This window comes from Giraffa tippelskirchi, chromosome 6, assembly GCF_054371585.1.
Source record: "Giraffa tippelskirchi isolate mGirTip1 chromosome 6, T2T-mGirTip1v1.2.pri, whole genome shotgun sequence".
Classification (NCBI taxonomy): domain Eukaryota; kingdom Metazoa; phylum Chordata; class Mammalia; order Artiodactyla; family Giraffidae; genus Giraffa; species Giraffa tippelskirchi.
Window position 1 is genome coordinate 5,063,510 of NC_137280.1, and position 15,534 is coordinate 5,079,043.

General features: G+C 43.1%; 1 protein-coding gene across 1 annotated transcript in view; it reads left to right on the forward strand.

The window, feature by feature from the left end:
• The first annotated feature begins 4,675 nt into the window (after positions 1-4,675).
• Positions 4,676-15,534, forward strand: part of ATP6V0D2 (ATPase H+ transporting V0 subunit d2) — a 48,912-nt gene continuing 38,053 nt past the window's right edge. Inside the window, exon 1 of the mRNA XM_081504286.1 lies at positions 4,676-5,195. Coding sequence (XP_081360412.1) covers positions 5,066-5,195 — 130 coding nt within the window. The 5' untranslated portion in view covers positions 4,676-5,065. The remainder of the gene's footprint in view (positions 5,196-15,534) is intronic.

Sequence of the window (15,534 nt, forward strand, 5' to 3'; positions counted from 1 at the left end):
GCCAGCTTTTTCACTCTCCACTTTCACCTTCCTTTAGAGGCTCTTTAGTTCCTCTTCACTTTCTGCCATTAGAGTGGTATCATCTGTGTATCTGAGGCTATTGATATTTCTTCTGGCAATCTTGATTCCAGCTTGTGCTTCATCTAGCCTTGCATTTCTCATGATGTACTCTGTATAGAAATTAAATAAGCAGGGTGACAGTATACAGCCTTGACATAGTCCTTTCCCAATTTGGAACCAGTCCATGGTTCCATGTCTGGTTCTAACTGCTGCTTCTTGACCTGCATACAGAGTTCTCAAGAGACAGCTAAGGTGGGCTCGTATTCCCATCTCTTAAAGAATTTTCAACAGTTTGTTGTGATCCACACGGTTCAGAGGCTTTGGCGTAGTCAATGAAGCAGAAGAAGATGATTCTCTGGAATTTCCTTGCTTTTTATGATCCAACTGATATTAGCCTTTTGATCTCTGATTCCTCTGCCTTTTCTAGATCCAAGTTGTACATCTGGAAGTTCTCGGTTCACATACTACTGAAGTCTAGCTTGAAGGATTTTGAGCATTACCTTGCTAGCATGTGAAATGAGTGCTGGTGTGCAATAGTTTGAGCATTCTTTGGCATTGCCTTTCTTCGGGATTGGAATGAAAATTGACTTTTTCCAGTCCTGTGGCCACTGCTGAGTTTTCCAAATTTGCTGGCATATTGAGTGCAGCACTTTAACGGCATCATCTCTTAGGATTTGAAATAGCTCAGCTGAAATTCCATCACCTCCACTAGCTTTTTTTGTAGTAATTCTTCCTAAGCCTCACTTGACTTCACACTCTAGGAAGTTAAGTTCTAGGTGAGTAACCGCACCATTGTAGTTATCCAGGTCATTAAGATTTAATATAGTACATATATCCATGGACTTCCCTGGTGGCTCAGATGGTAAAGAATCTGACTGCAATGCAGGAGACCCAGGTTTGATCCCTTGTTTGGGAAGATCCCCTGGAGAAGCAATTGTTACCCACTCTAGTCTTCTTGTCTGGAAAATTCCATGGACAGAGGAGCCTGATGGGCTACAGTTCATGGTATCACAAAACGTTGGATACAACTCAGTGACTAACACACACACTCACATAACATTGTTATATTATTACTAAAGGATTTGTGTCTTTTGGAAATACTGACATATTTATGGACAAGACATATGATACGTTGGGTTTCCTTGACAGTCATTCAGGGAAGGGAGGAGATGGGTGATGTTATAGAGCAGACCCAGAAACTGTCATCCAGAGGCCAAATCTGGGTCACCACGTCTTTTTGGTGAAGTTTTACTGGAAAACAGTCAAGCTCATTTGCTTATGTGATCTAGGACTGCTGCAAAGGCTGAGGTGAATAGTTGCAACAGAGACTGTTTGTTTTAAGTGCTGATAACTTTAAGAAAGGCCTTCGACTTGGCCTTTGACTTTGCCATTGAGGATGGCACCCTGGGCCCACCCCAGGGTGAATCCTACACAAGGCGGCCCTTAAAGACACCCTGAGGGAGTTTGAGGGTGAGTGTGGCTGCCCACAGCGACCTCAGAGTTTAGCCTTGGCTAGCTTTGGTCAACTGCATGGCAACATCCAGAGGGATGCTGGTGGGAAGGGGTCTAGATCCTCTTTGCTTCCTCCCAGTCCTCTCAAGAGCCTACTACCTCTAAAAACAGACAACCATTTTCTGCTTAGGAGAATAGACATTGCACATCTCTAAAAAGTAACTCCATTCTTTAGTAGAATAAGTTGACCTTCTAATGGCTGCAAAACTAATGACTCTTGGGAGCTCTTAAAATTAGTAGAAAGTTGTAATAAGTCCTATATATTCTGTATAGATAGGCATACATACACATATACATTGATGTATAGCATGCTAGAAAACCACAAAATACCTTCATTCTTCAAATACAATTGCCAAATATAGGGTTTCCTAGAGACACATGGAGCCAAAGATTCTGTTAAGCATAATTTTATGCAGTAGACAGCTACTGAGTGTCTGCTTCCCTCAAGGCATGCTGCTGGGCACTTGAGAGACAGCAGGGTGAATAAGATACCGATGCTGGCTTTCAGGAATGCAGTCTGGTTGAGGAACTGAAATGACAGCATTTTACAGTAACAAGAGGAAGAGGAGAAGCGATTGCAGTAGCTTCTTAGCACAGATACCCACACTTGCTAAGTGTATTTAGGATTGCATCTCATTTAATACTTACAACAAGCCGAGGTGTTATTATCTTCCTTTTAGACAGGAAAACGCTGGCACTGAGAGAAAAGAAGTCGTTTAAGCTCATGTTCTGTCACACGCTGAAGCCCATTCTCTGAAACATCACTGGTAGTTTAAACACTGAAGTGAACATTTTTACTATGTTTCCACCAGAAGGACCCATTTAAGAAGAAGCTCTAGCTTATTGTCACTGGACTGGGTTTCCTCTCACATCCCATGAGTTTGATCTCATTTTTTTATAAGTATCTTTAGCAAGAATAAGACATGTCTGCTCATCCAAGAAAAAGGGAAATACTTTGCTTACCTCATCCGCCAATTTCATAAAAGTAGAGAAAGTAAATGTATATAATTTTAAGGACGCATTGGAACTTACCTGCTTATGAACATAAAATATGAGAAACACGTTTTCGCACACACACAAAATCCATTCTTCTTTGAGCGTGCCGACATTCAGGGCTAGTTCTCAGCAAAATTATGAAGATTTTGTGTTGCACTATAAATGCTTAAAAATTGGCTCTCCCTCCAAAATAGGTACATATGTTTCTCATAAATTTTGTGATGTAATGGATGTGCATCACCCAACTTACAAATAACAATAAAATAATGTTTTTTCACATAAATTCCATTTAGCCTATTGATTTTCACAGTATGCTTTCATTGATTTTTGTTCAGCTCTAGTATCTGTTGCCAACATTTGGTTGCAACTGACAAACAAATGTAGTTCCAGTGAGGGTTGGCTGGTATTTTTATTTACAGTAATGAGTAGGACAAAAATGAAACAATGAAGACATATGTAACATGACTGGCTTCTTTGTTGAAAAAAAGAAGTAGTCGATCGTTTTTGAATACTGAAAGACTATTTCTTCGAATTTTTTGCAATTCACAATGTAACTGTTATCAGAAGGGGCACCCCTCTCAGAGCCCAAGAGTGGGCTCTTGGGTGACATTGGGAAATAAATTGTCCAAGGAGACACACGTACTGACAAAGCAAAAGACTTATTGGGAGGAGGCTGGAGGGCGTCAGGGTAAGGGAACCCGAGAGGGCTGCCCTGCTTCATGGCACGTGGTCTTAGAAGACTGAGAAATACTTAGAAATACTGGAGAGTTTCTGACACTTTAACTTCAGTTAAGAATCTGACATAATATATATAACAGTGAAATAAAACATGTGTAAAATTAAGTTCAGGATACTTGGCACAATTTTTGATCTAGGTTTAAGGGAGAACCAGCGTTCCTTTTGGGAGCAGGAAACAGCAACTACATCCTGGCTTAATTATGCTGTGCTTCCTGAGCTGCCTCCCAACTTCTGAGAGTCAGTTCCTTATTTGTGATTTGGAAAACAATACTATGGCTTCTGTGCATTTGATCTCTGGGGTCACAAAGAGTCCAAGAGGACTTAGCCACTAAACCACACCAACACTCCAGGTGGCACAGTGGTAAAGAATCCGCCTGCCAATGCAGGAGACACCAGAGACTGGGTTGGAGCCCTGGGTGGGTCAGATCCCCTGGAGAGGTGGTGGTGGTTAAGTGGCTAAGTCAGGTCTGACTCTTGCAACCCCATGGACTATATAGCCCGTCAGGCTCATCTGTCCATTGAATCCTCCAGGCAAGAATCCTGGAGTGGGCTGCCATTCCCGTCTCCAGGGAATCTTCCCCACCCAGAGATTGAACCCAGGTCTCCTGCATTGCAGGCGGATTCTTTACTGACTGAGGTGTGAGGGAAGCCCCAGGAGTAGGGCTACATCCCCCTGGAGTAGTAAATGGCAACCCAGTCCAGCATTCTTGCCTAGAAAATTCCCTGGACAGAGGAGCCTGGAGGGGCTACAGTAAAGAGCAGGACAGGACTGGCCTCAGTAATAGGATCAGTCCAGATACTCCTCTGAGTAAATCCTGAGATCTAAAAGGGAAAAAGAGAATGAAGAGCACCTCCTAAACACTCAGATTTTGCAAAGACAGTGGCTTATTATTATAGAATCACAGTGCTATGTACCTGCTTCCAGGATTGCCTTCTGGTTTCTGCCCCAGGACCGGGCCGAGAGGGAAGCAGTTAGGAAACTTGGAGCAGGGTAAGGCATTATTGGGGCTTCCCTGGTGGCTCAAAGGGTAAAGAATCAGCCGGCAATGCGGGAGACCTGGGTTTGAATCCTGGGTCAGGAAGATTCCCTGGAGGAGGGCATGGCAACCCACTCCAGTATTCTTGCCTGGAGAATCCCATGGACAGAGGAGCCTGGTGGGCTACAGTCCATGGGGTCACAAAGAAGCGGACACGACTGAGCTGCTAAGCACAAGGCATTGCTAGTTTTGTTTTACAAACACTGTGCTGCCAAATGAGCTTCTCGGGGTTCTCCAAACCGCCTGCTCACATTCGATCTAGTCATATAAAGTGTGTGTGTGTGAAACCCCTCTCTTAGTAGCCCTCAAGACTTTTAAGAGGAATGTAATTTACAATTGAAAGCACAGAAGCTCGGGTGGGGGAGGACTGTTTGCGCAACATTCAGGTGTAGCCGGGTTGCAATAGCAGAGCTGGGCAGGGACCGGGCGTCTGACCCTCCGTCCCTCCCAAGACCCCTCTCTCCCTGCAGGGCTTTGCTCCCGGGTCCCCCTCGGGTTATCTGGCCTGTCCTCTGTGGATGGAAAAACAGGGCTGGGCCGGCTGTGTGGAAAGCCGCTGAAAGCGGAGGAAACCGGTCACCAGACCGTGACTATCAGCTGAGAGATCGCCTCCTGGCCACTCGGGAGAACCGCGCGCACGCTTCCAGACCCAAGCGCCCCTCCAGACCCGAGCGCCCCTGCAGACCCGAGCGCCCCTGCAGCCTCTGGCCTCCGCTCCCGCGATGCTCGAGCGCGCAGAGCTGAACTTCAACGCCGACCATGGCTACCTGGAGGGCTTGGTGCGCGGCTGCAAGGCAGGCCTCCTGACCCGGCGGGACTACGTCAACCTGGTCCAGTGTGAGAACCTGGAAGGTAAGCGCCGCTCTTTAAAAGGGAAAAAAGGGGCTGAAGACGCCTGCTGGAAGGAAGCGCGGGCCAGGGCCTGTGTCCCCCTGGCCTAGAGTCCGGGGCAGTGTCTTCAGCCCAAGATCCAGACTTCAGGGGTCCTGAATTTGGACGAGGGGAAAAAAAAGATTGCATCTCTATTTTTCGATAGTCTCTAAGTGAAATTTAGCATTTCCTTTCATTATGAATGTAGGCAACAAATCACAGCTGGTTAGCACTTTGAATAGAAATTCAGTGTTTTCATATCCTCTTACAGTTCTTGCAGATGACTTGGAATATCATTTATGCTTTTACTACTTAAAAGTACGTTAGATATTGATCCTTGATATTTACTGTCTTAATAAAGAAGCTCGTTGTTACACATTTTACAATATCTTAGTAGCTATATTTTGATATATTTTTTCTTTGTAATTCTATATACTTTCATTCTATATATTTATAAATATTTGGAGAAGGGTGTCACCAAACTCTTCAGGAATCTACAGCCTTAATTCCCGCCCCCCACCCCCAAACCTTGGTCTAGAGAATTTTATTCTATCCTTTTTCTCTGTGTCTATTAATATGAGGGCATGTGTATTTGAGATTTGTCTTCACTGGAGCTTAAGAAAAAAATCAAGAGACAGGCATGTGGTGAGGCCATCTTGGATTCAGAAGTCCTGACTTTGACCTCTGCTAAGGATCCGTAGGTGACCTGAGGCTCAAAGCCTCCGAGCCTGATTCCTTATTTCTAAAGCTGGATGGTAATGCTGCCTGCTTTGGTGAGTTGTTTGGACAGATGAATAAGGCAACACAGAAGAGAGTGTGTGAAGAGCTGTGAAGCCCTCTTGTTGTTGTCTGGTCGCTAAGATGGTCTGACTCTTTGTGACCCCATGGACTGCAGCACGGCAGGCTTCCCTGTTCTTCACCACTTCCCAGAGTTTGCTCAAGCTCATGTCCATTGAGTTGGTGATGCCATCCAACCATCTGTCATCCCCTTCTCCTCCTGCCCTCAATCTTTCCTAGCATCAGGGTCTTTTTCTTCCAATTAATCAGCTCTTCAAATCAGGTGACCAAAGTATCGGAGCTTCAGCTTCAGCATCAGTCCTTCCAGTGAACATTCAAGGTTGATTTCCTTTAGGACTCTACAAAGGCCATTATCTTTTTTTTTTGTAAACCGCTTTACTGAGATATGGTTGACATACAAAAGCTGTACATATTTAATGTATACAGCTTGATGAGTTTAGGGATAAGTGTACACCTGGGAAATCACCACGGTCTGCTCCATAAACCCATCTGACGCCTCTAAAAGTTTTCTCCTGCCCTCTATTGTTATCCGTGTGTGTGAAAACTACAGGCTCTATGCTCTGCAGCAGGTCTCTAGGACTTATTTGTCTGGTGTAACCAACACTGCATACCTTTCACTAGTACCTCCCGATTTCCGCTTCCTCTCTGGAAATTAAACTACAGTGTTTTCAAAGCCTTACCAAAGATTTCACATCTATAAGATAGTGTTTTTATTATTAAAAAAGGCTACATTTGCTAACTTTGAAACATGCTCATAAAATCATTATAATGCCAATAATAGGGTGCTTTAAAATGTCTAGATGGTTCTAGAAAAAGCAAGACAGTAATAAACTGCCAGGAAGAGTATCAGAAAGTGAAAACGAAACAAAAAACATGGTGACTTTGTAGGCTTCTCAAGCAGGGCTGAGGGTAAAGCCAGCCAGAGTTAAGGCAGAGCTGCCTTAACCTTAAGTTAAGGGAGATCCTCTCTTTTCATTAGCGATGGAAATGGCTTGACAAATCTTGTAGATGATAACTAATTCTGTTGGCTACAAATAATTGCAATATAATTCCAAATCCTAAATCATTTCAGCATATTTCATTTGGAGTTTGGTGCCTGGCGAATGTTAATAAGAAAATATAGAAAATAAGCATAAATTGAGGCAGAAAAAATTAATGAACACAAGGCAGAATGAATGCTTCTGAGAGAAGCCATTTGGATGGATTCAGTAGTTTTCAGGCGAGCTTTTAAATGAGTTGAGGAACGCAGATTTAAACACAAACCATACATAAATATCTTCATGATACAAAGCAAGGTTTAGGCCTACTCACTAAAGAATTCAGAGAGAAACCACCCTCAGCTTCAATATGGGGTGGGGGGGAAGGAAAGGTTTCAGACTCTTTCTTGAAGACCTGGAGAGTGAATTTCTTAGAAAAATACGCACAGGTGCACACACAGAGAATATCAAGGAGTCTCCTTGATGGTATCAAGGAGTCAGGTCATGGAACACCTGAAGTCATACTGAACCCTGAATAAGAAACCTTCCTATGTACACCATTCATTATTTTCCTTATATCTCATGGTTTCTACTTTTCTTTTCTCCCAGAAATATTTCTTTTTCAGCCATTCATTTCACAACTGTGTTTGAATCTCTTTCCAATCTTTTTGGAGACTCTTGGAAATACCAAATATGCCCTCAGACTGCAGGTAATAGTGACTACTGAGAAAATCAATCTAAATAAAGGTTTCATGTCTTCAGTTGAAGACTCTGAGGCTTGGAGTGGCTATGACCAATCCAACCACCTCACCAGGGGTGAGGTATGCAGACATCTGCATCTGTTATACTTTTTCCACTAAAATGTCTGCCTCCTGAGCATGAATGGAAGATCCATGAGTAGGTCGATGTTGCTCTCAGATCCATTTTGATATAGGAAATAATAAGGTCTGCCTTGCCTGTTTATCTTATAGGATGTTGGGAAATAAGGCACTTGTGAAAAGCAACTCAGCTATTGCATCTGTGAATTTACTGAGAGAAACCCAGCCACCTTCCCAGCTGGTTTAAAACACGCAGAGAGAAATCATGACACTCATTGGGACGGAAGTTAAGGACTTTAGGATTTCTGTTTACTTTTGCACATAATATTCACCATACAAATGATGGGTAAAGAAGGGCAGGTAAAACAGTGTCGGGATAGTACTGTGTATTGGAGTAGGCACTTACTGTAAAGGAAAGCTAATTTGGCAAAGATTAAATTTGCCTTTAGTCTTTTAAATTTCTCTAGTCTTTAAAAGAAAAGTATTCTGACACCAACGAATTGTTTTAGAACTACTTACCAGGAACACAGGAGGTTTTAGGTCATTCTGGAAGAGAGAAATATGAAGATTGTCCACAAAAGCTTTGAAAAATCCTGGTATTTATGATTGTGCAAGTGAGTGTGGTCAGAAATATTCATCTGCTCCAAGATCTAACCCTGACTAACAGTCACCTGAACCAGTCACTAGGACCCTCTATTTTAGGACCCTGTCTGACTCAGTCCTTCCCAGGAATAGGAGAAGCCAGTTCGCATAGCCTGTATCACTGGTACTGCACATAGAAAATTCCTAAAAAGTGATTTTTTTAAAAAGTTATTTCAAATTAATTTGAACCAAAATAATAATGTGAAAGGGGCATAAAATAGTCTTTAGAAGAATTAACACTGCTAATTTTTAATTTTTTTTTTTTTTTAGAGCACCTATAGGTTCACAGCAAAATTTAGGAGAAAGTACAGAGATTTTTTATATAACCCCTGTTCCCACACATGCATAGCCTCCCCCATTATCAGCGTCCTGCACTAGAGAGGTGCATTGTTTATAATCCGGAGCCTATGCTCTATGCATCATAATCACGCAGAGTCCAGAGTTTACCTTGCAGTCACTCTTATACATTCTATGTTGTTGTTCCGTCGCTCAGTCGTGTCCGACTCTTTGTGACCTCGTGGACTGCAGCACGCCAGGTTTCTCTGTCCTTCAGCATCTCCCAGAGCTTTCTCAAACTCGTGTCCACTGAGTCAGTGATGCCATCCAACCATCTCTCTGTCGTCCCCTTCTCCTCCTGCCCTCAATCTTTCCCAGCATCACGGTCTTTTCTAATGAGTCAGCTGTCCTCATGAGGTGGCCAAAATATTGGAGCTTCAGCTTCAGCATCAGTCCTGCCAATGAACACCCAGGACTGATCTCCTTTAGGACGGACTGGTTGGATCTCCTTATAGTCCCAGGGACTCTCAAGAGTCTTCTCCAACACCACAGTTCAAAAGCATCAATTCTTCAGCACTCAGCTTTCTTTGTGGTCCAACTCTCACATCCACACATGACTATCAGAAAAACCATAGCTTTGGTTGGCAAAGTAATGTCTCTGCTTTTTATATCCTGTCGAGGTTGGTCATAGTTTTTCTCCCAAGGAGCAAGCGTCTTCTAATCTCAGGGCTGCCGTCACCATCTGCAGTGATTTTGGAGCCCAGAAAATAAAGTCTCTCACTGTTTCCACTGTTTCCCCATCTGTTTGCCGTGAAGTGATGGGACAGACACTGTGATCTTAGTTTTTTTGACCGTTGAGTTTTGAGCCAGATTTTTCACTCTCCTCTTTCATATTCTATGGGAGTGGACAAATGTACACCATGCATCCAGCACTGCTACATTATGCAGAGTACTTTCACTGCCTTGAAATTATTCTGTGCTCTGACTGTTCTCATGTCTGTGACCCCCTGCAGGAACCACTGGCCATTGTGCTGTTCCCCTAGTTTGGTCTTTTCCAGAATGTCACACAGTTGGGATCATTAAGTATGTAACTTTTCCAGACTGGTTTCTTTCACTTGATAACATACATTTGAGGCTCCTTCATGTCTTTTCATGGCAACACTACTATTTTCATTAGATTTTTAAATTACAAACCAGACTGTTGTAAGTATTCTTTCCTCTTTAAAAAAAGACAAAGTGGCAAGATTAATACTTCAGAGCTTAAAAATTTAGTAAGAAATAGCCTTCCCTGGTGGCTCAGAGGTAAAGAATCCACCTGCAATGCTGGAGACGCAGGTTGGATCCCGAGGTTGGGAAGATCCCCTGGAGAAGGAAATGGCCACCCACTCCAGTCTTGCTGCCTGGAGAATCCCATGGACAGAGGAGCCTGGCGGGCTGCAGTCTACAGGGTTGCAACTAAACAACAAACAACAACAAGCTTTCTCTAAAATACATGGTAAAAGTGACCCCTGGCTCTCGGGTATGGTGAGAGGCCTGGGCCCAGCCTTTACCTTGTCCTCTCTGCCGTCATTTTTGGGAACTGAATGAGAGGAGCTGATTACAGCTTACAGATAATTATTAATGCTTCCTTTTCAAGGGACATGACCTTCATTCCTTTCCAACTATGCCTTCATGTGGGAATTAATGCATGTACTAAGCACCTTCTAGTTAGAGCCAAGGAAGGAAAGATGAAAAAGAATGCCCTGCCCTAAAAGGGCTCCCACTCTAAAGAATAAAAATATTGAAAGAATAAGAACCCCTTAATGAGAGCGGTTGGGCCTCAAAATTCTAAATGCATGTACACTTGGCCTGGGACTTCATGTAGCACCGTTGGGAATGGCAGAAAATGAAAAATAAATGTCCACTGTAAGGGAGCTGGTTAAATAAATTATGGAACAGTTATGTAATGTAATATCCTACAACTACAAAAAAAAGAGAAGAAATAAGAAATTGTGAAAGGATTCATATGGAACTAAAAATAGTAGCTACTGGGGCTAGTAATGAGTGGCAGGGGTGTGGATACGTAGTTGACAAGTAGGAGACCTTATACCGACTATCTATTAAAAGGTAGTCTAAATTTTAAAAAAACTCTTATAGAAGGAAGACTCTTATTTCAAAGGGCTTTCACCAGTCTCCTTTACACATTATTTGTACCTCTAATTATGTGAAAATGAAGGTGTCAGTCACTCAGGCATGCCCAACTCTTTGGGACCCCATGGACTGGGGCCCACCAGGCTCCTCTGTCCGTGGGATTCTCCAGGCAAGGATACTGGAGTGGGTTGCCATGCCCTTCTCCAGGGCATCGTCCCAACTCAGGGATGGAACCCAGGTCTCTCGAATTGCAGGCAGATTCTTTACTATTTGAGCTACCCAGGAAGCCCTAATTACAGTACTTATTTTCTCTCCCTTGTATTAAAAATGCATATGTAATACTGTCAGTGTTCAAAAATACTTTCATCAGGCAGGATAAACTTAACTTAGTTTAAAGGCTAGACAGCTTGGCCTGTACGAGGATCAAACCAGCAACCTTGGCGTTATCAGCACCACACTCTAACCAAGTGTGGCTTCTCTGGTGGCTCAGACAGTAAAGAATCTGCCTGCAATGCAGGAGACTTGGGTATGATTCTTGGGTCTGGAAGATCCCCTGGAAGAGGGCATGGCAACCCACTCTAGTACTCTTGCCTAGAGAATCCCATGGACAGAGGAGCCTGGCGGGCTGCAGTCGATGGGGTCGCACAGAGTCGGACACGATTGGAGCAGCTGAGCAGCAGCAGCTAACCAACTGAGCTAACTGGCCAGTTACCATCCCGTCTCTACCTGGTAAGCGTTTCCTCAGAGCCCTTCTGCCTTTCTCTAGAGTTATTCCTTCAGCCACAAATTCCATTCTGCGTCTTACTTGCCCGGAGAATGCCCATTCCTCTTTGAAGTCTCCGTTCGAAGTCACTTTCTCTATAAACCCTTTTCTACTCATCCCTATTGGGATACAATCGACAAGTCTCAATTTTGTGCTTTACTCTGCCGTGTAATGTACCTAATTCTGTGCAGCTTCTGTGATATGTGCATAAGTATTTCGCTCTGGGACAGGACATGTGCCTCATTTATCTGTCTAGTCCCCTGAGTGGTCACAGTTAAGGGCTTAACTCCTGAATGAATAAATGAACCTATCTCCTCCTAAATTATAGGCTTCTCAAGGGCAGACACTATAAATGCGTCTGCTCATAGAGGTGGGAGAATCCTTTCACCCCGATAGAGTCTATCAGATCACCACGATGGATACTTTAAATGCCTTAGAATTTTATTCGTTGGTTATACCTTGATAAAACTGAACTTAAAGACTTTTTTTAAAGGCTAGAAACCACACCATATCCTTTTTAATCTCTTAGCTTCCCCACCCTAAGGCTGTGTTTTGCTTAGTAAGAATCTGAAAATACACAACAGACATGTCTGCATGTTTAAGTCCTGACTCTGCTTTCTGGCCCTGGGATATTAAGCCGGCTGCTTAACTTTTAGCCATGGGGCTTTCCTCTCTGGTAGATGGTATCTCCCTGGCCTAACTCCCAGTTACTGAGGGAATCAGAAATTTCTGAAAATGTTTTGTAAACTGTAGATCATGAGAATTCCCAGGGAGTCATAAGAACACCGCCTGAACTGCTGCGTATATACAACAAGAATTAATTTACCCTCTTCTTCTAGCCCTTCGAATTTCTAAAATGACCCTTCCCGTCTCGTCTCTCGGTGGTGGGTGATCTCGGTGGTGGGTGATCGTGTTTGGTGTATGACTCTGTTGTTGATTCTGCTCTCCTTCAAAGAGCACTGGTTTGTTTTGGAAACAAGCATCTATAAATACATAAAAACTATTAAAATTTAAGAAGAGTTTATAGATAGAGGACATATTTGAAAGTAAACTGAATCTTGAAGGACAGTGGGTTGGGACAATGCCAGTGAAATGGGGAACTGGAGGTGGGGTCAGGGGAGTTGAGATAAGACGTTCTAGGCTCTTGGGGAGAATTAATGGACTATAAATAGAAAAACATAAAAGCATACTGGTGAGGGTAAAGCGGTTGCCCATGATACTAGAGCACTACAATAACGCAGGAGTTTAGGCTGGGAAAAGTTTTGAGGGCCACAGAAGATCTAATTATGGAGCTTCAGAATATTGAGAGAGGAGAGAGGCATGTCCGAATCTTCAGTCAAATACTTGTATGCATGGAAAGATGTACAAGTTATTTCTCTGAGTCTTGGCTTCTTCATCTATAAAACGGGGATTATTGTTAAGGCTTATATTGTATGTTAAAATCATCTGTCAGTGGTAAAATAGAAATAATTTGCAAGTTGCTTTTAATCTGCCTAAAATTCAGTAGCTCCACGCTACTTAGAGGTTCATTCTAAAATCCAAACATTTCTTAGGAAAGATTAAAGTTTGAGGCATGGAGTACAGAAGGGAAACAAACCTGGGAGAATCTATTAAGAGATTGCCACGGAGGTCTAGGTTTATGATATGGTCGTTCTAAACTGGGGATATAAGGAGAGGAAATCTGGGAAGATATTCAGAAACAGTGCAGGGGATTTGGAGTTAATAAATCTTCAAAGAGGACTTGAAGTTTTATCACCGTGAGAACGGCAATACCTTAGCAAAAATGAAGGAAGAAGCATCCGGCTTTAAAAATGCTGATAGATTTATTCAAATTTAAGTAACTAATTTAAGGTATGATGGTAATATATTGTTAGGGAATAAAAATCAAAGTCTTAGCCAACCAAGTCAAATTATTTTGGAAGTAGATAGGTACAAGTAAGGGGGGAAAGAAGGTCTTCATCTACAATATCTTTGTAAAGCCCCACTGTAACCCAAAAAGCATACATTCTAACCCATTTTGAAGGTGAGAAAACTGAGTTCAGAAAGGTCAGGTAATTTCCATAAGTTCAGCATCAAGCAGAGTGTGGGGAAGAGTTAGGGGGCTGCTCAAAGATAGCATCCTTCACAAGTACAGGTGCTGCCTTGGCATAAACCTACCTGGAGTGTGAACAGTCTGGACATTCATTTTTAAAGAGCTCCCACAGGAACCTGCACAGGAAAGAAAAATGAACTACCCAACAAACCAACAGAGAAAAGATAGCAACCAGAGAGTTTTCCTTCCTCTCTAGTCAAGAGATCTTAGGTAATTCCCTGAACCCAGTGACTGCAACCCACAGAGGAAGCATTTTCACATTATGACTCTTTGTACACGCATGCAGGCACATAAGCATATATGCTATTATACTCTGTGTGATATACTCAGATATTTGTTATAATAGCTGAATCTATTCCCGTCGTGCTATTGTGTTTGGGACCTATAAAACGGATTTAGTTGGCAGTGATCTCATAGTTCCTCATTTGAATAAAAAAGAAAAAGTGCCACTTGCCACACGACTCTGGATAAAAAAAGAGTGTAATTTTCCCAAGTGTGCTCAGTGGGTGGCTGCATTGTTTTCTAGTGGCTTGGGAAGTTGTGTACCAAACTCTTTCCAAAGAAGTCTTTCAAGTTAATGTTATAAAGGCTTTCAGTTCCTGCAGTTAAGCTTATTTATTCCAAATGTATCTGACCACAAAGCTCTATTTATCACATACCTCTTAAGATAAGCATGGCTTCCCAGGTGGCTCAGCGAGAATCACCCTGCCAGTATAGGAGATGCAGGAGACGCCAGTTCTACCCCTGGCTTGGCAAAGATCCCCTGGAGCAGGAAATGGCAACCCACTCCAGTATTCTTGCCTAGAAAAGTCCCACGGACAGAGGAGCCTGGTGGATTGCAGTCCGTGGGATCGCAAAGAGTCGGACACGACTGAGCCCGTAGGCACACACGTTTAGATAAGCACTTGGGGAAATGTGAGGAAAAAAATGTGACCCCATTTTTAAAACTATAAAGGTGTCAGCATGACTGTTATCATTGAAAGATAATGATACTAACTCAGAGCAGATGTTTCAAGCTAGGATTTTCTCCGGATCTGATTTCAAGGGTCCCTTGGATCACCTTGGGGTGGGGAGGCGAGGCTCCTCTTATCTTAACTGTCTCTCCACCAACCACAGTTTTACAAGCTTGCTTAAGCAGGGTCTGAAACACTTGAGACATTTAATTTCAGAATCTCACTGGCTGCTGAAAGGTTTGGAAGTTATTTTGCTTAAGAGAAACGTATGTCGCGTGAGCCATATATCACGGTTTTGGAAGAAATACCATTTGTGTCACTCTTGTGGGCAAATATTTCTCCATGCTGAGACTGCACACTGTCAAACTGTATAAAAATCTGGACTGTCAAAATAAAAGCCAAGCAAGACATAGCAAAAGAGTACTTTTTTTTTTTGAATTAAGCTAATTAAATAGGTAATTGAGCAAATAAATTCTGCGGTCAGTCAGATGAAGAGCATTTCTGATGCATGATCTACTCCAGACCCTAAAGAATGCCTGTCTGCTGAGACTCAAGAACCACTTGAGCGCAAATGCCCCTCCCCCATCAGCTACCAGAGCGATTAGCTCATCACCCACAGGGGCTCCCCGTTATCCTCAGGGTCAAGGATGTCACACCAAGTCTTCCTGGGGACAGCCCCTGCGTATGTCTCTGGCTTCATTTCTTTACCCCTCCTTCTCTCCTACTCAGCTCCTCAACAGCACTGAGCTGCTGTGAATTGCTTGCCCCCTCCCCACCTGCACGAATGCATGGAAGGCCTTCCTTGCACTCTTGCGTAGCGCTTGAAGGCTTGTCTCCGGCTTAACCTTCTTCTGGAAGCTCCCCTTGGCCTT